The 20,293-nt window shown below is 35.6% G+C and overlaps 2 protein-coding genes across 2 annotated transcripts; one reads left to right on the top strand and one right to left on the bottom strand.

The window, feature by feature from the left end:
- Window positions 1-1,338: 1,338 nt before the first annotated feature.
- On the bottom strand, window positions 1,339-5,594 carry LOC105345809 (uncharacterized). Its single transcript, XM_011454124.3, has 5 exons — window positions 5,467-5,594; window positions 2,669-2,830; window positions 2,347-2,535; window positions 1,978-2,207; window positions 1,339-1,750 (listed from the first exon to the last, which is right to left on the bottom strand). The coding sequence occupies exons 1-5, from the start codon at window positions 5,500-5,502 to the stop codon at window positions 1,648-1,650; spliced, it is 720 nt and encodes a 239-aa protein (XP_011452426.2). The 5' UTR covers window positions 5,503-5,594; the 3' UTR covers window positions 1,339-1,647.
- Window positions 5,595-5,762: 168 nt separating this feature from the next.
- LOC105345808 (cytochrome b-c1 complex subunit Rieske, mitochondrial-like) lies at window positions 5,763-12,431 on the top strand. Its single transcript, NM_001305290.1, is given in 4 exon segments — window positions 5,763-5,983; window positions 7,879-8,013; window positions 9,413-9,715; window positions 12,128-12,431. Coding segments are annotated over 4 exon segments (789 nt in total). The 5' UTR covers window positions 5,763-5,796; the 3' UTR covers window positions 12,292-12,431.
- Window positions 12,432-20,293: the final 7,862 nt, after the last annotated feature.

Genomic DNA, 20,293 nt, shown 5'->3' with positions numbered 1-20,293 from the left:
GTGTCGCTACGAGTGACATATCATTTAAACCGTTATTTGGAGCATCGAGGATCTAATATTAATAAGATTCCTCAGCATTGCCTGATAACTCTAAATTACCAGTTTATTTTATTTGTACCATAAATCTGTTTTACATTGACAAATCTAGTAAGTCTTCTAAAGTTATTAATTTTTTGAACAAAATATACAGCTTAGTGGGTTCAAGGAGATCAGTAGTTTGTGACTTTTTAAGGTGAAGAGGTTTGATCTACCTAACCATTAGAAACATTTTTTTTTAATTTAATCTCTGCGTGTATATTTATTACATTTTTCAGCAAGGGCAAACCTGTAATAATTTTACAAAATGTATGGATACCATCAATAAAATTCCTTTTTATTTGATTTAATTTATAAAGTTTGAAGGACAAATGACATTTTTTTAATAAAAAAATATTTTGGGGCTGAGGATCAAAGAAATTTAAGTACATATACATGTGTATCTTCTTTCCCTCCCAATTTTCATTGGAGAAAAACATATCCTACAGAAAACCACAACAGTCATAGCATTCATATAAAAGTTTATTCACAAGATCTTTTCAATAATAAAAGTTCCACAAAATAGAATTTCCTGAGGGTCCACACAGGGGAATAAAGAGAACGGACTTCACCCTTAGATCTCATAAAGGATATCAAACGCACCTGTACACAGCTATGCATAGATATACATAGCGATATACAGCTGTACAAGATTGTACACAGCCTGACCATCTCTTGTTCTATCCAGGAATGCCAAAATTTGACTCGGGTTGTAGCATGTAAATGACCAAACAATGATACTGAAGATAAAATGTCAGATGTCTTGTAAACCAACCTTAAAACTTGACGTAGATATAAAAACAATACAGAAAATATTAGTGGACTATGGAGGGGGTGTATTTGATATTGCGAGTAGTATTTGATAGGTGGGGTTATGATACGAGAGGAGTATTACAGCTTACAGGCTGGGTTTATTTACATGGACTACAACTGCTTAGAACACACTCTGTCATTGACAGCAACCTATATCTCTCAGTCTCCAAGGAAACAAACAAACTACATTTCTGTTGCCCCGTCTGAATCTCTTCCATTACATTGTAATGCCGATAACCACATCACATTTATGTCAACATTGATAAAGGTGTTATGGTAAATCTACACTATACAAAGAATTTGGTTTGTTTTCTAATGTCCACAGTCCTTTCTTTCTAATTATTGCTGTCTCATTTTCATATATATGCAAATGTAAGCATTTCTTATCAGATAAAATGGACTAAAAACCACATTGATGGGATTTCATAAGACCATTCAATACTGTGGGAGACAAAATTTGAATAATTTTCAATCAGTTCTTCTTTGTTTTTTTTTTTTACATTTCCAGTATCAAGTGTTAAGTAAAAATATATGTAAGGTAATAAAATAAATCTGTGTTAAAATGTCTACAGCACTACACTAGTTCATTCTACAACTGAAGTCTTACAAAACTTTATAAAATACAAATGTATATCTAAATTTCTTTCATACAAAATGTCACCATTTAAAATTGAATTGCTGTCACTTAAAATTGCATCCAGTGATTGATCAATGACTATTGAAGCTGCCATCTGCTTGGCCGAGATCTAAGTCACTGCCTCACTTCCCTCCTGATTTGCTGGCGGGAGCGGCCCACAGTCCTTGAACATATTTCTGAAGAGATGATACAGTTTTTGTGACCCAAGTCCAGGCCTGCTCCAAGCTGTAATTAATCAGTTAAGATTTAGCAATTTTACAAACAACAAAATGCATGTGATTGTCATTATACCCTCCAATCTTTTGAAAGTATTAAAGGCACAATTTTATATATAATACCTAACAATTAACAAGCTTTTATTTCTTCTTTGAAATGAGCCATAAGACAATAAAGCAAATATCAAGTTTACATTGACACAGGCAAGTAACACAGCATAAAATGTAAAAGTTTACTTGATGTAAGGCTCCAACACAAAGCTGAGTGTGATGAGAGCAATGCAGGTGAAGATGATGATGGTGGGGTAGTCAGATGTGGTCAGCTGTCTATACAACGCCTTCACTGGGTTCTTCATCTTGCTCTTCACTGGTGCAGCAGTTCCGCTTGACCTGGTAACAGTTTCCTTGGTTTCTGTGACAAACTTTTTTATTTGGTTCTCATCATCAGAAAATTCCTCCACTTTTTTCTGAAAGCAGTAGAGTAATCCTTTATTAACTAAACGATTACATTCCATTGATACAAGGTGTAGAAAGGACCCTTGAATTGTATTAACAGCTGGTGACCCTGGATGGATCACCTACTATCAGTGACCAAGTGACACTTACAGTGAGGGTCTCCACTGTGGTTTGTTGACGACCCCTGGACCTGGATCTACTGGACCGACGAACCGCCGTCTCCTGTTTGACAGGGGTCGCTTTCTTGCGACTTGGGGATTTTCTGCCCTTGGATGCTGACCTTCCACGTGACCTTGACCTCGATCTGGACGTCGACTTTCTCCCTCGTTTTTTAGGAGTCTGAATAAATGAGAGAAAAAAAAAAAATTCTAGGTATTCATTTGCATTGTTAATAAGAGGTTCACTATATAAATCAGCTAAACTCATATATTTATTAATAAAATGACAAAAAAAATTAAAACAAAATGCGTACAGCATTTGCATTTTCATTCTCATTGAAAGCTTTTATCTTTGCTGCACAGTCCTTCAAGTTTTTCCCTGGCTCCCATGAATCATTTTCTGCCCCGTAACCTTGCCATCTGACCAGGTACTCTATCACACCTTTCCGTTTCCTCTGTTGAAGGATTTTGTCAACCTGCAAAGACAAAATATCTTATCAAACTACTCCAACACTGTATCCTCAGTATGACTCAATCTCCAATCAACTCTGAAAGTAATTTTGCATGTAATATACTAATATTTGAATGACTACTTCACTGTAACCATGATTATGGTCCTTATCTGTACTGGCTCTATACTATTAATTGCTGAAAAGGGATTATACTGGTAGGTGAAGTCTTTCCTCACCTCATCCTTTTCTATTAATAAAGTGTAATTTGCATGCAAAGTTAAAGGTTAACTTTCTTAGGCCATCAAAAATTAATTCCTTGGTTCTTAGGCCTGCACGCGTCTGATTTCACATTACGCATTGCCCATTTTGATCATTAATTGAATGAAATAAAATTTCAATAGTTCGCTTGCTTATTCCCGATTTAGGTCCGCATTTTAGATACTCAAGTCAGTAAAATGCTTGACTTAATACAGAACATAATTGAAAACATTGCCATCATACAGATTTAATCACAGCAATTGCAAATGGCCGCCGAATCTAGTTATGAGACGCTGTGGTTAGCTGTGATCACGACAGCAATGATTTTAGTTTTGGTATATGTCATTTAACCTGAAATGCATATAGGAGGAGAGTTCCTGCAGCTTGTACTATACTAAATATCCCATTATACTTAAAAACATGGCTTTCTCAAGTCTTGTAGTTGTGGTGTTTCTGGAAGAACATGATGACTTATTCATTTCATTTAGTTTGAGCTAATAAATTCGATACATTCATTGCAAGGTAACTTTTTATTTGCTTTTTATTGCTTATTTACATTGCTTTTTCTGGATTTGAATAAGAATTGCACACATTGTTAAAATAAAAAGATCCTTTTTTTATGAAATAAAAAGAAAAAATTATCCCAGCCCGACTGAATCTGTTTTTGAAAATGTTGGCCTGAGAACAAAAAGACTAAATTTTTACAGCCTTACTTGCTAGACTTTTTCAACATCTACTCAGATTAACCTTAATAGATTAGACACACAAATAAATTCTGGTACAGACCCCAAAAAAGACACAGCTGACTATTGCATGACTATGGGATAAATAAATTTGGTGCACAAGTCACAAATTTTGCAGAATCAATTGACACAAAACCAGTCGTCGAAAACCGTCCGCCCTGTCTACAAGGCCAGTAAATTGGATTGGAACATTTATTAATAAACAAACTCCATTAAGAGAAACGTTGCTACTTGTAAGAGGTCTCCTAGATAGAATGTTCTATCGTTAAAATGACAGATGTCCTACGGACCTGGTTTAACGATAGAATTCCTCCCATATACTCGCTTCGTAGCAAATAGAGAATTATATCGCGCAGTATCTCGCCTAAATTTCCATATGATTGGTCTCAAATACCTACAATGTTGCTCTTTTATAAACCCATATTACCACATTAACTGTTTTTGCAACGAAATCACTGCCACTTTTAACATAACGTTTGAAAATTCGCTGTTTATGGTTGCCATGTTAATGATAAAATCCGAGACCTTCCTAGTGCGATTTCCGACAAAATGGCAGGCAAATTCAAACGTGTATTTTAACAAAATGCCTTGGTAAGGCTCATTAAATGGATATTTTGTGAACTAAACTGCATATGCATGTTCAAAAATATTTGTAATGTTTAAAAGTGTGTTATTTCCCTGCAGATTATTTCATCAGAATTTAAAAACGATGCGAAGCTGATCCGCTTTGCGGCTGCTACATTGCAAGTATATGGGACAAATTCTTACTGTGACCTGAGCGTAGCCTTGTCACGGTAAGATTTTTTCTTTCTATCCAACATCACACAAGTTGTGGTATGACGTCAAACAAAAGGTGCACTTAAAAAAAAAATTATTGTATAAAGTCTGTCCCAAGATATTTATGCAGCACATTTGGACGATTTTTAATAAAAATACACTTACCTGTGAAAGAAGTGCAATTGAAATAGTTGAAAGGGATATTTTCCAAGATAATTTAATTGACACATTATCATCTTTCACTCGGAAAAATTCACAGGAACGAAAACAGATTTCTTACGGAGATTTATAATGGGGAATGTTTACATCTTTTCTCCATTCGGAATACACTCGGAATACATCGCGCAATATTTCAACGTTATCATCCGGGCTTGCTGCAATACAAAATCTCCGTAGACATCACATTTTTTAGCATTGTATTGAAACCTGATAAGCTAACAGGGGCGTTTTGACTGAGAAATCTTGGAAATTTTTCATACTTTTGAATGAACATCGTTTGAATCCTGAGGTATTTATAAATATCAAGCAATTAAGCCAAATGTGAATCCAAAATATCTTGGGACAGAGTATAGTATGAAACAACATTTCTCTGTATGTCACAGTTTACATATTATCTACAGGTATTGCTAATACACAGCAATGTTTGATTTTAATCTTCATCGGTGAGTAAGTAAATATAAACACCAAAATCGAAAGCGAAACAGACACACAGTAACAATCACAGTGTTGTCTTCGACATGACGCTATCTAGTATGCCAATACACAAAGACCATTTTCGTGATCGTATACAATTTTTAAAAAAGACCTTGCAGTGAATAACTTAACTGAAAAATGCTAATAGTGATTATACATCAATAAACCGAAATTTTACAAATTATGTACCTCGTATTCACTTCCAGACTCACTATCCGTAGCCATTTTTCAAATTTACTACCCAGAATGCTTTGCAGATAGTGTCGTAAAATATAAATGCTGAATTTTTATCTAAATGCATAAAATGTATAATATTTTTTATTTTTTATCTGTTTTCTAAAAAAATGTGTTGTGTAAAAAAATATGATATAAATATGTCGTAAAATTAGGGTTCACATTAAATCATCTTCCGTTTTTATCCGCTTAGAAATATTTAGATTAAATGTAAAATTGCTCCAAAGTAGTCTTTCACATCCGTTAACCTTGCCGAGAAAGGTTTCTACGAAGGCTCGGCAGACAATGTCGTTTGCGAACACAGTTCGAGCCCCTTTAGGGACTGCAGTTTCAAGATTGTCACACACAGTTACCAAAAGCAACACCAAGCCGATCGCCAACTTAGGTAGAAAGTTAGCAATTCCCGTGATTCGGAATAGTTCGCCTGAACTGCAGTCCTTCAAAGCCAGGATTGGAGCCGTCAGTTGTTTAGGTACCGGTGATTTGCTGTTCAGATTATAGACGATCATTTAATGCTACAAATCATGACATTTTATTTAAATATTTATACTATCCAATGAAATAGTAACATAACTGCTGCGAATAACAGTGCAATGTACTGTGTACATTTACTACAGCCCTGTATACCAAGTCTAACAGGGGTTGTGTGGATTTTCATATGAGTTCTGTGGTTTCTAAAGCAACATTGTTTTGAGCATTTCTGGTCTGGTATTACCGAAGATACACTAGAATTTTTTTTTACTTTACAGTTCATTTTTGTAGAAAGGACATTAAGAAGTCATTCATATGTCATTCATATCATGGTTATATAACTTGTTTTATAATATATGGATTATTTAACCATCATATATTTGTAGCTTCAGCTGATAATGGGTCTTTTAACCTTAAAAAAAACAACAAGGTTTCCCATTAATAATCTCTGTATTTTAAAGGAATTTGCTTTCATTCATTTCATTTCTCCTTGTAAAAATTGATAAAGTATCAAGGAAAAAATCTTTGAGTTTTTCCTTGTATCAATTTCAATTGTACATCTTTGACAAGGTATGTGTTATTTTGTTAAAATTATTCAAAAAGGTAAAATTAGGTAACAAGTATTTTTGATAGCTTAAAGATTGTGAGATTAGTCTTGGACTGCGTCACGTGACTCCCTGTCTTATGTGACCTTTTCTTTTAGTTCGTTGGATGGCCACATAAGACAGTCTAGACTGTACTTAACAGTTGGGACTAATCTATCGAAAGTTAACCAAACTGTTTTAGAAATTGATTGCTCAAAAGATTCAAAACTCCTTCGAAATCAATCTTAAAAAACGTAGTTTTACTGACAAGGCTTACACACCACATGTTTGTTGTGGGACCAAGGCCAGTTAGGGTCAGAAAAGTTAACAACATTGTGGGAAACATTTTTTTATATCAATGTGCATCAGATTTTGTGTTTTGTTAAAAAACTTTTTCTTTGGTTTATATCTTGGTCCTCTGACTTCCCGGTACTAATTTAGTACTTTACTAAATGAGCAGAGGGTTATGATATTTATATATTTAACCATAATATATTGCTATGATGTCAATTGATTTTCAAGTTAAACGAAAGTTTACTTTAAACAGAGGTAAGAATTTGACAATTTCTTGGGAAATTAGAATTTGTGACAGTGATGACTTAAAAATAGTAATAAAAAAATTATGATGTATTCTAAAGTGTGAAGACGAGACTTATTCTAAGCATTTCTAAGAAAGCTTTGTGTATTTACCTAAAAACTTCACTCTCACCCCATATGGAAATCACTAATAAACTATACAAGGTCAACCACAAACTATGTAACAAGTATAAAACAAAAACTGCTTTTGGCATACAGTACTGGTAAATAAAACTATACTGGCCAAAGACCAATTTTAGCCATGTACGGTACCAGTTCTCGCCACCACATTATTTTATTATGAATTTTGTGACGTAACAATACACTGGCAAGAGTTAGTATTTGGTGAGAATTGGTCCTACACTGGTAGAAATTTAATGTTTTATTAAAGTATTAAATTGGGTAGAAAAACTGACATCATAATGCTCTAAGACTGCACCATAATACTTGAGGAGAGATACATTTTATACTGACTGTGTATGAATATACATGGTCTCTACAAGATTGCTGTTAAACAAATAAGCAGGAGATAAGATGTATCTGTACATTGTACATCTGAAGTTTTGTACTGTATTAACATTTATATTGTTGTATGAAAATGAATGAACTAAGTGAATATGCCTTGACATGTTCAAGCTTTTAAAATACCTTGTATATGTTCTAGAATACGAGAACTCTTGTTATATAAATCTTGTACAATTTTACTACTTAACTAGTATATTTTCTTTTTTTACAGCAAGAAGAAACTACCATACAGATATCCCCGAACCAGACTTCGAGGCGTACCGCAGTAATAGTTCGAAACAGGCTAATGTGTCACGGGATAAATTTGATGCTAAACGGAAGGTGTATTCGTACACCCTAGTTGGAGGTAATAAAATGATACTAAGACTCAGATATAGCAATTAGCAAACTCTGCTTTATGAATCTTGATAAGATTTCATCATATACTATTATTCAGATGATATATCTTAGTTATCTTAGCCCCACTCAGCTAGTGCACCATACTATGACAGTGAACAGTCTGTTCGTCTGTCTTTCTGTCTGCCATCCCTTTGGCCTTTGCTCAGTCCATCTGAGATCATTTGTCTGGAGCATATCTTCTACTCCCTCGGCCCAATCTGGCTCATATTTCATCAACAGATTGCCTTTGGGTAAAGGATGTTCAGTGACTTTCAATCAATTTTTTAGGTCTAAGGTTAAGGTCCTAACAGAATTACATGAAAAATCCTTGCCCAGATCATATAATCTCTCCTTTTGCTTCAATCTGGCTTATACTTCACCCACAGAGTGCCTTTGTGCATTGACCTTAAATGATGTCTTTGGATCAAAGGTCAAGGTCATGTTAGACCATGCAAAAAAAAAATTCAGACCAAATAAACTCTCCCCTTAGTCCTCTCTGGCTCATGCTTCATATAAACAGAGCTTTTGGGTAATGGGTGTGCAGTGACCTTGAATGAAGTTTCAAAGTCAAATGTTAAGGTCATAGCAGATCTCTTTAAAATATAGTTTTAGACCATGAATTATTTCCAATTGGCTTAATCTTGCCAAAATGAAATCTGATTAAAATAGCTGTTCTGATATGTCACTGCCTTATACATCTGAAATAACAAGCTGAGAGGTCATGTCCAAATGACTTGAGAATTAAAATTAACCTTTTTAAACCGATCAAAATTTGCATTTCATAAATCCTGAATACTGTCAGAAGAATTAACAATATAACAACAAAATGCTTGTGTCATTGAATGCACTTCAAGTCTTCTCAGATGAATTTTTAATGCCTACAGAAACAAAAAGCTACCATACTTACTAACATATGGCATAACTGTACATTTTCCTGGGAGTTGGGACTTTTCTAATTAAAGCGGCCAACTTGTTTGAATGCTAATATAGCTAAGTTTTTCCTGGCAGAGTTTCCCAGCCACAATTTGATTGGTTTATCAAAAGGTCGTTTGAATGTGACCTCCAAGCAGGTTATTTCAGATGTTCAAGAGCAGTAGCGTATGAGAACAGCTAATGGGGGTAACAAGCTTAAATTAAAGATCTATTCTAACTGGAAAATTTCTAAGTCATAGGTCAAGGTCAAAGCAATATCCTCTGAAATGCTTTTCATGCTATTGTCCATCGTTTAATCAGGTCCCTTTATATTGGTCACCATCTCAACAATGTCTAGTTACTTGATAGGATAGGTTTGGAACAAAAAGTTGATTAACAGATTTGGGACCTGCTCTCTTAATGTAAAAAAAATCTTCAATGTCTTATTTGTGTAGGAGCATCAGCTGCCACTGTGTACATGGGTAAAGAAATAGTGCAGGATCTGGTGGGGTACTTGGATATCAATGATGCTGCCCGAGCCTTGGCCATTACTGAAATCAAGCTGAATGATGTCCCTGTCGGCAAAAGTCTCCTCACCACCTGGAAGGGAATGCCACTGTTTGTCCGTCACCGAACGGAAGCCGAGATCAAAGCGGAACAAGCGGTTGACCTTTTGTCCCTCCGTGACCCCCAGCACGATTCTGACCGCTCGCTGACCCCTGAGTGGATGATCTTGGTTGGAGTGTGCACACATTTAGGTAGGTGTTTAGAGTGTTAATTGTCAACAGGTAAAATACTGGGTCAAGAGGAAGTCTCCTCAAAACCTTATGCTTTCATTTCTTTATTTCTCGTTTTTTGAATGATTTAAAATTCTTTATTGTGAACAATATTCTAATGGACAATAAATATTGCAATGTTTGAGATAAATATGATTGAAAATGTGTTGCAAAAAAAGTTTTAAGATCCTCCCACAATCAAAATCAGGATCTTTGATTTAGAAGTGTGAAGCATTGCCCACTAAGATAGGAAATTGGAAAACAAATCTGTGGCTTTGAATAGTTTTACAAGAGATTTACATAAGAAACCTTATAATCTCTGTTTATTTTATCAAGGGATGTAGACTGTAGAGGCACAAGTGAGACAACTCTTTCAGACTAATTCATTTAGTCCTCTCATTTCAGAAATTCTGTTTTTATTGATTTATTTTTTTTATGATTTGGACTCTCCAGGAAGTCAGCCACTAACAGAAAAGCTTATTTGCAATTATTATACCCCCGCTCCGAAGGAGAAGGGGGTACACTGTTTTACCCTTGTGTTTCTGTCTGTCCGTAACAAAATTTTCTGTCGCATTTTTCTCAGCAATTATTTATCGCAGATGAAGGAAATTTTAACACACTATTTGTTTAGGCATGCCATATTGTGGGATATACTTTTACACCAATCGGACGTCAACTTCCTGTTAAATGATGACTTTGTTTAATTTTAGCCAAAATTTTCAAACAAATTTTCGTCAAAGATTTCTCAGCAAATATTTATTGCAGATACTTGAAATTTAAACACACTATTTGTTTAGGCATGCCATATCTTGGGATATATTTTTGTACCAATCGGACGTCAACTTCCTGTTAAATGACGACTTTATTTATTTTTAGCCAAAATTTTCATACAAAATTTTGTTAAAGATCTCTCAGCAACTATTTTTCGCAGATGCTTGAAATTTTAACACAATATTTGTTCAGGCACGGCATATAGTGGGATATATTTTTGTACCAATTGGACATCAACTTCCTGTTAAATGACAACTTTGTTTACTTTTAGCTAAAATTTTCAAACAAATTTCCGTCAAAGATTTTTCAGTAACTATTTATTGCAGATGCTTAAAATTTTAACACACTATTTGTTTAGGCATGCAATATTGTGCGATTTATTTTCGTACCAATCGGATGCCAACTTTCTGTTAAATGTTGACTTTGCTTAATTTGCATATTCACATCAGAACGGGGGTATCACTAGTGAGCATTGACTCTCAGATATCTTGTTAATTCTTATGTACGGTAGATGTTTGTAATCACTATGTATAAATGATGACCCATTACACAGATCTGCAACTGTAAATATCCTGAATGTACAGCATACCATTTTTCATTCACACAAAGGGATCATTTTCTTTATTTTATTGGTTTAGATCACTTTGTAAATCCAAACTAAATTCGAGTGATTCAAGTTCCTTAAGGAAAACTAATACATGTATCTGAAAGTACTTACTAAAGAAGATATCTGATAAGAATTCTTCTCAATTAAATAGTGGATTCCACTCCAATTCTAATATTAAAAACTGTGTTGTCTATTGTTATAAAAGTACAATGCTTATGGTAGCCAGGCTTATGGACCGGCTGTTACATGTTGTGGTTTGTTCCTCCTTATTTTGGGTTATGAAACTTGGCTTTTATTCTGTATACATAAAAGTCTTCATGTATCTGTCGTCTCTGTTATCCCTTATAATGACTAATGTTGCTGTAACTCGGTTGATAACCATTTAAACTCAAGTACCATAAAATGAGTTTACAAAGATGTGCTCACTTCTAATCTCAGTCTTACTTTTTACGAATAGCATACAAAAAGTAGGTCAAAAGAGTTTGTCAAAGTTTTATGATTATAAAGAATGATTGATTTCAGTGCCTGTGTAGAGATTGTGTTGTGTGATTCCAGTGCCTGGATGATTGTGTTGTGTTACTTCAGTGCCTGGATGATTGTGTTGTGTGATTGTGTTGTGTTACTCCAGTGCCTGGATGATTGTGTTGTATGATGCCAGTGCCTGGATGATTGTGTTGTGTGATTCCAGTGCCTGGATGACTGTTTTGTGTTACTCCAGTGCCTGGATGATTGTGTTGTGTGATTCCAGTGCCTGGATGATTGTGTTGTCTTACTTCAGTGTCTGGATGATCATCTTGTCTGGTTCCAGTGCGTGGATGATTATCTTGTTTAATTTCAGGGCCCCAATGATTGTTTTGTGTTACTTCAGTGTCTGGATGATTGTTTTGTGTTTTTCTAGTGCCTGAATGATTTTTTTTGTTTGATTGCAGTCCCTGGATGATTGTGTTGTGTGACCTCAGTACTTTGTTTGACCTTTTTTGTCGGTCAGTAACTAACAGTGTTTTCCATACTTTCAGGCTGTATCCCCCTTCAGGACCAGGGAAGCTTTGCGGGAGGAATGTACTGCCCCTGTCATGGCTCCCACTACGACTCCTCAGGTCGCATCAGGAAGGGACCCGCCCCCCTTAATCTTACTGTCGCACCCCATAAAATTAAAGGAGAATACTTAATTGTGGGATAAAGAAGATTTAAGTAGAAGACAATATCTATACATGAGATGTGAACAGAAATGTGACAAAGTTTGAAAGTTCAATACTGTAGCCTTTTGGACACCACAAGGCTCAAATGTTTTCTCTTGTAACTCATTAAATTATGTTGATGAATTTTTGTTTATGTTTTTATACAAATCATATCGTAACTTTGTTGTACAAAAATATAAACTGTACCTAATTCGTGCCTTTTACTGATGAAAGGTACTGTGTATTTTTATTGTCATAAACTGGAGGTCAGGTAGATCATCGATTAGGTTAATATAAATTTCAAACTACCAATGATTTCCCCACGTTGTGACAGTCTTGTTCTTGCCATGCACTGCTCAATACATGTGCTTTGATGTCGTCAATAGGCATACTTGTGCATTTATATGCACGACAACCCACAGGAAGAATCTCAGCCGAGTTTACTTCAGGAATGTATCGTAAAGGGAAAATTCCAGCTCTTTTTTACCCTAATCTTATGGAGACTTCTTGGGATAGCTCTGATTTAGCTCTGATGTCTTAGCACATCATGCTGAGTACAAGTCTAGAATATTATTTTCCTCCGTGTCACACTGTGGAACACTGTATTGAGTACTGTAAAACTCAGTTATAGCAATAACCTAGAGACCAGCTGATTAACTTCACTATAAACCGCGGTCTGTTCTTTGTAATATTTGTATGACAAATTTCATTATAAGTATAGCAGATTTACAATATATAGCTTTTCTTTCACCATACTACAATATATAAGAGTTTATTGAGGAGTAAAAGAAATATTAGGCTTTGTTAAGAATTTTGTGAGGAACTCAACAAGACTTCACTGTATCTTTGATTGGCTGTATCTGATTTCTTTTATCAATATGCAATGAGCTAAACATACTCTGCCTAACTGGTAGTATTACATGCCAGTTAAATTTTTGTCTTTTTATTATTTACTAGTAATTGTAATTGCAGATAGTGTACAATTAACCTAAAACTAAATCAGTCTTAAGAAATAAAAATTTAACCTTGAACTGAAATAATCTGCAATATTTTAATGAAATGTAATCGACCTTAGATCCACTAAAGCAAGGATGGATGTCCAATAAGTAGTACAGTACTGAATTATTCAGTAAGATGCACTCAACAAGTGCTTGGTAACTGGAGACAAGATGTAGTTGATGTGCCCTGTTGTAAACATTTGATAAGTAATCTAGCATGTATGTATCCTTTTTATACTGGTATATAAATGCCGTTGAAGCGTTTGGTGACTGTTTTTAAAGTGTCTGACGTTAACAAGACTGTCAACAAGTGGGGAAAATGACCGCATTTTGTAATAAACTCTATTCCTATGTATTTGTACTGGTAATCGGCATATTTAGCTTCTAAAAACCCTGCTCATCATGACTGATGTCTATTTAGAATGGAAATAGCCATAGATGTTGCTCGTGTGTTCAAACCCTGTGTCATTTTTTGCAAATGAGAAAAAAAGAACCATGACCATGAACAGTATGATCAGTTTCACAAGGTATCTCACTCGCCACGTTTTTAAGTTCAATGCGCACATGATCACCTTCTTTAAAACTAGTATGGATATACTTATGAAATTAGCACAGAAAGATTATTATTTCATGATTACACAAGATTCATAAAAAACCGATCCTAAATACCTTAAGGACCAGGAATTCTCAGGTAGTGACTGCTATTTACACAGTATACTTCTCATTAAAAATCTAATTTTACAATATTTGCCTCTGTGCCTTGGAGATATGACATTATTGATGAGATGTATGTCCCAGCAGAGAAGATGGCTTCAATAATGACAGTCTTAATGAAAATCGGAGTGTAAGTTCACACAGAGACAATGTATATTAAGAAACGTACAAATGAGCGTCAACTAAAATTCATATGAATTCAATTGATGTGAAAGAATGATCCCCGTGATTGCTGCTAAAAAAAAAATTTCTGGGTCTGTTTAATTGATAGCCTATGAACATGTAAAAAATATAATACTTAATCCTGACATTTTAGAAAGAAATAAGATAAACCTAAGAGACGATTATCTTACGGAAAAAAAGAACTTAAATTTGAAGATACAGTTGCCAGAGGAAGGGTTTATGGGATTTTGTTTCGGTACATATACCTATCGTCAGGTGATCTAACTACCGGGGGGCAGGGAGTGATATGTTCGTCTGGACTTTAACACATAATCGGATTCATTTGCATGAATACAGGTAACTTCATGCATTCCTGAAAGGGAGGAAAAAATCAAAATAAAGAATTCTTTCTGTCAGGACAATATGAAGTCTTCATTGACAAGTAGAAAGAAAATCTTTATTGGTTAGGTTCAGAGATCGTGAGTTTCAACGAATTTGTATCTGTACTTCATATGGTTAAGACCCTTTCACAACTAGTGCACGAGCGGAAGCGACAAAATATTCGTGCGACCCCAAAAATATAGATTTGGATCGTAAACTGTTGCCGAAATAATCGCAAGTAAGAAATTTGCACGATCTTAATCGACCATTGTGCGATATGTATTTCGTCTATATGCGACTGTTGTACAAGAAATGCGAGTGTTGTAAGATAGAGCGATAGGAATGCGCGAGTGATCTGATGATTGGACGGTTGCACGTGAGCCAATGCAGTTGGACGTACGGCGCTCGTGCGATCATGCGTTCCATGGTACAAATGATCGTGCGAGTCAGAGGGGGTATATATACTGCCCGGTTCCGATGCTCATCAGTAGTCAAAGTCGACGGTCAATTGTGGTCTGAAATAGTTTCCTTGTTTACATGACAAAGAACTTTGAGCCCTGTATCTTGCTTATAACTCTACGAATGACTCTCAAATTTTATTTGATCATTAGAAATGCATTTCTGAAGCATTGTAAATAATAAAAACCTAAATATAGAATTTGACCAAAATCGTGACCATGCCCCTTTAAATGTGTATTACATGTAGATAGTTTAACTTCACTAGAAAGCAATCGATGGAAATGATAATATTAAAATATTAGCGTATGTACCTACCGATATCTGGAATTTCTGTACTTTGGCTATTGATTGTCTGTTTATTGTAGCAAAACTATATCTTTATATGGAGGTTTTTGCAGATTGACGAGATTTTATCTCATTACAAGAGGAGAATCGTAATACAGACACATAAAGGCCCTTTCGCAATTGGCGCATGAGCACTTTACAACACTTTGCTATCAGAAGTTTTTGGCTTTGCGCGACCTATCGCATACGTTGCATGAGCTCTCGCATTCGTTGCATGCCTTTTTGTGGTTGCATCGAGTCTCCTCAAAATACTGGACATGCACACTATTCAGACGCGACCGAATGCGATCTAAATTTCTGCAATGCAACGCACGAACATTACTACAAACGTTTTACAACGTTTTGTGTACTCGCAAGAGCGATGCACGACTTTTAAAGATCGTAAGATAAATTGCAGCTGTTTATTCGTCTGTTATGCCACCATGTTACTGTTGCTCAATGTGTCTCATGTAATCTTGCAACGTTTTACGATCATTGCAAGATTTGTCGGTTTCAGTTTCCATGCTTTGCCACTAGTACATACTGGATAAAGGGTTATTTTCGCCCGTGGCATTTTCGCTTCTACTTACGGTTTTGGCTCGTCTTGAATTCGCCCCAACGATGTTGTGGTAAAAGAGAGAAAATATAAGACATTGGAATTCGCCAGGTCTTAATATGTTAAAGCTGCTTGGTCCGATTTTATATCAAATTTTATGCACGCTTTTAAACGATGGCTATGCTTAGTATATGTATAATAATAGACATTGCAGTAGTTATACCCGTCAATTATGCCAAATTTCAATGAAGAAAAATACGTACAAAATTTGCTAACAAAACAAACGACGTTAAAAGGTACCGCGTTATTTCGCCTCATGTTAAATTTAACCCCTGACGGCGAGACGGGTATGGTTGTATTACCAATTTGACATCGCTTTAAATAAAGGTCGATTCGGAAATGATCAGACAAATTACAAATAAACATGTGTACCTTTCGTTCGCTAATATTTCCAAAGTCTGCTTTCTTTACAATCGATGCATAGCATGCGGGTTGAATAACCCCAATCATTCGGGGGACGAAACCAAGCGGTTTCCTTTTCTAAACATTCCCGTGATGCATTTTGGTTTGTTTTTTCGTTTGCCCAAAGAGAAATTATTTTTATTTACTTTGAATATTTCTAACTTTGAAAGGAGACTGATTCTGCTGGTGTAAATAGGAGAAAGTCCATAACTTTCAAGGATAGATGATTTGTATGAAAAAAAATTTGATACTGTAATTACAAAAAAATCGGACCAAGCAGCTTAACTGAAAGAGCGAAAAATAAAACGGGAGCGAATAGTTTCCTATACAGTATAAATTGTATAAGGATATCTGTCTCAGGCCACAATTGACCTTGTTTTTGGCTGATGCTTTTGTTATCTTCTTAGTTGATATCTTCTTTTCAACTATTTCTACTGAAGAGCGTCGGATACGGGCGGGACATGTGTATATACCCCCTCTGAGTCCCACGATGAAACGCATGATCGGACGAGCGCCGCACGTCCTATCGCATTGTCGCACGTTCAATTGTCCGGTCAGCTAGTCATTCGTGCGATTCTATCGCATAATCTTACAATACTCGCTTTCATTGTACAGCTGTCGCTTACAGACGCAAGATACTAGTAAATCGCAAGATTCAATGCGTTTACGTCGCACAACGGTCGCTCTGAATCGTGCGAGTTTCGTACGAGTAATTTTTCGTATGCGATTATTTTGGCAACAGTTTAAGCCCCTTTCACAATTGGCGCACGATCAGAGGCGACACAATATTTGTGCAACCGAAAAAAATTGAGCAACAGTCACATGGTCGCAAAACACACGGATATACAGCAGAGATTCATCTTAAAATTAAAATTCTTTAACCTTTAAAATTCGTGCATCACTCTTGCGAGTACACACAACGTTGTAAAACGTTCATACTATTGTTCGTGCGTTGCACTTCGATCGTTTGGATCGCACTGGGTCGCGTCTGAATAGTGTGCATGTCCACTAATTTGGGGAGACCTGATGCGACCACTTAAACGCATGCAACGAATGCGAGAGCTCGTGCAACGCATGAGAGAGCTCGTGAGAATCTAAAAAAAATCCGATCGCAAAGTGTTGTAAATTGCTCGTGCGCCATGGCAAATTGTGAAAGGGGCTTTATGAACCATATCATTTTTTCCGCACGAATATTTGGTCGCTTTTGCTCGTGCGCCAATTGTGAGAGGGGCTTTAAGTGTTTTGTTTTATGATTACGAGAAAAATAATCTTTAGTTTGACATGTTTTTCTTTATTTTTATATTTTGCGCGTTGTAAATTTTTCGAAAATAAGGGAAATCTAAATTATCTGTCAAATTTTGCGAGTCCAAAAGTAAAAAAAAAAAAAAGTGCTTGGTGTTTATGATATATGTTGTTTTGTGAGCATCTCTTCATAAATTTATTTTTGGTTGAAAAAAACTCGTCCTTCCAAAAATAAAAGGGAATATACACCCACTTTTCACAATATACAGAAAGCGTATAGATACTGACATTACAGGTATTTTATCATGTTGTGGCTGTTTTATCATGTGGTGTCGGTTTAATCATGTTGTGTCGGTTTAATCATGTTGTGGCTGTTTTATCATGTTGTGGCTGTTTTGTCATGTTGTGGCTGATTTATCATGTTGTGGCTGATTTATCATGTTGTGGCTGTTTTGTCCTGTTGTGGCTGTTTTGTCATTTTGTGGCTGTTTTATCCTGTTGTGGCTGTTTTATCATGCTGTGGCTGTTTTGTCATTTTGTGGCTGTTTTATCCTGTTGTGGCTGTTTTATCATGTTGTTTTATCACGTTGTGGCTGTTTTATCATGCTGTGGCTGTTTTGTCCTGTTGTGGCTGTTTTATCGTGTTGTAGCTGTTTTATCATGGTGAAGCTGTTTTTTCATTTTGTAGCTGTTTTATCATGTTGTGGCCGTTTTTTCCTGTTGTGGCTGTTTTATCATGATGTGGCTGTTTTATCATGTTGCGGCTTTGTTATCATGTTCTGGCTGTTTTATCATGTTGTGGCTGCATGTTTTATCATGTTGTTTTATCCTGTTGTGGCTGTTTTAACTTGTTGTAGCTGTTTCGCAGCATTGTTAAGGCGTCCCGATGCTAAAATACGGCTGGAAAACGATAATAGAGAGGTTTAGCAAACCAACGTGTACGTGTAGAACGGAAAATATGTGCATTACGTCATCAGTTTGTGTAATGACGAATTTCTACACGTATGTACCCGAATGAACATACGTGTAAATTGCAAAGTACCCGTAAGGTCGATCTTGTAGCCTCTGTTTCCCTGTTGTCTATTAATTTTAATAAAAATGTTAACTTTTCTTAACCCTGAATATTCAGTGCGAATACTGATATCTACCAACATAAATTTTCATTAGTGTTTAATATGTTATTGGAGTTTTATTTCACGCATCTCTTCCTCCAAAACATGCAGTGTCTCCATTATCTTATTAATTTGCGATAAATAAAAATGTGCATATATAATAAATGATATTTAATAAAATTAAATTATTATCCTCTCCTTCTAAGCTGAGAATGTGGGTTATAAACGAAAAGTAGGAATTCTGCATGTGTTAATTTTATGTGGCTGTTTTGTCCTGTTGTGGCTGTTTTATCATGCTGTGGCTGTTTTATCATGTTGTGGCTGTTTTGTCATGTTGTGGCTGTTTTATCATGTTATGGGTGTTTTGTCATGTTGTGGCTGTTTTGTCATGATGTGGCTGTTTTAACTTGTTGTAGCTGTTTTAACATGTTGAGGCTGTTTTATCATGTTGTGTTATCCTGTTGTGGCTGTTTTAACTTGTTGTAGCTGTTTTATCATGTTGTGGCTGTTTTATCATGTTGTGGCTGTTTTAACATGTTGTGGCTGTTTTATCATGTTATTGGTGTTTTGTCATGATGTGGCTGTTTTATCGTGTTGTGGCTGTTTTATCATTCTGTAGCTGTTTTATCATGTTGTGGCTGTTTTATCATGTTGTGGCTGTTTTAACATGTTGTGGCTGTTTTATCATGTTGTGGCTGTTTTATCATGTTGTGGCTGTTTTGTCATGATGTGGCTGTTTTAACTTGTTGTAGCTGTTTTAACATGTTGAGGCTGTTTTATCATGTTGTGTTATCCTGTTGTGGCTGTTTTAACATGTTGTGGCTGTTTTATCATGTTGTGTTATCCTGTTGTGGCTGTTTTAACATGTTGTGGCTGTTTTAACATGTTGTGGCTGTTTTATCATGTTGTGGCTGTTTTGTCATGTTATTGGTGTTTTGTCATGATGTGGCTGTTGTAACATGTTGTGGCTGTTTTATCATTCTGTAGCTGTTTTATCCTGTTGTTGCTGTTTCATCATGCTATGGCTGTTTTATCCTGTTGTGGCTGTTTTAACATGTTGTGGCTGTTTTATCATGTTGTGGCTGTTTTAACATGTTGTGGCTGTTTTATCATGTTGTGGCTGTTTTAACATGTTGTGGCTGTTTTATCATGTTGTGGTTGTTTTATCATTCTGTAGCTGTTTTATCCTGTTGTTGCTGTTTCATCATGCTGAGGCTGTTTTATCATGTTGTGGCTGTTTTAGTCAGGTCCAACTGCTTTGTTTTCCGTGAAAAAAAATGTAACTATATAGATATATTTTGAGTAGTGATATGGTAAATTAATGCCACTATTGTCAGCACTGAACGTGGAAGAAAACACAACCAACGCTACAGATTTTAATTTATACAGGAATACGACTAAATCATACGTAATATGGGTATATATTTTGTGAAAGATGCTGCTGTCTTTACTCGCATTATGGAGTATCAGATATATACATGTAATTTAGCGCTGTGGTTTTGTAGAGGGTCGATATGACGGCTTTCTGAAAGGAATAAAAAAAACTTGAATGTATTAACGCTTTTTGCACATTATCGACTTTGCAAAACAATTC

This window comes from Magallana gigas, chromosome 3, assembly GCF_963853765.1.
Source record: "Magallana gigas chromosome 3, xbMagGiga1.1, whole genome shotgun sequence".
In the NCBI taxonomy this organism is placed as follows: Eukaryota; Metazoa; Mollusca; class Bivalvia; order Ostreida; family Ostreidae; genus Magallana; species Magallana gigas.
Note: the sequence above shows the minus strand (reverse complement) of the source record. Positions and strands in the feature narration are given on the sequence as shown.

What these genes read in the sequence shown, in the direction of transcription:
- LOC105345809 (XM_011454124.3), bottom strand. Translation starts at nt 5,502, where the DNA reads ATGGCTACGGATAGTGAGTCTGGAAGTGAATACGAG. An exon ending in AGTCTGGAAGTGAATACGAG is followed by an intron (nt 2,831 to 5,466) that starts GTACATAATTTG and finishes TTGTCTTTGCAG; the next exon opens with GTTGACAAAATCCTTCAACA. An exon ending in AGAATGAAAATGCAAATGCT is followed by an intron (nt 2,536 to 2,668) that starts GTACGCATTTTG and finishes TCATTTATTCAG; the next exon opens with ACTCCTAAAAAACGAGGGAG.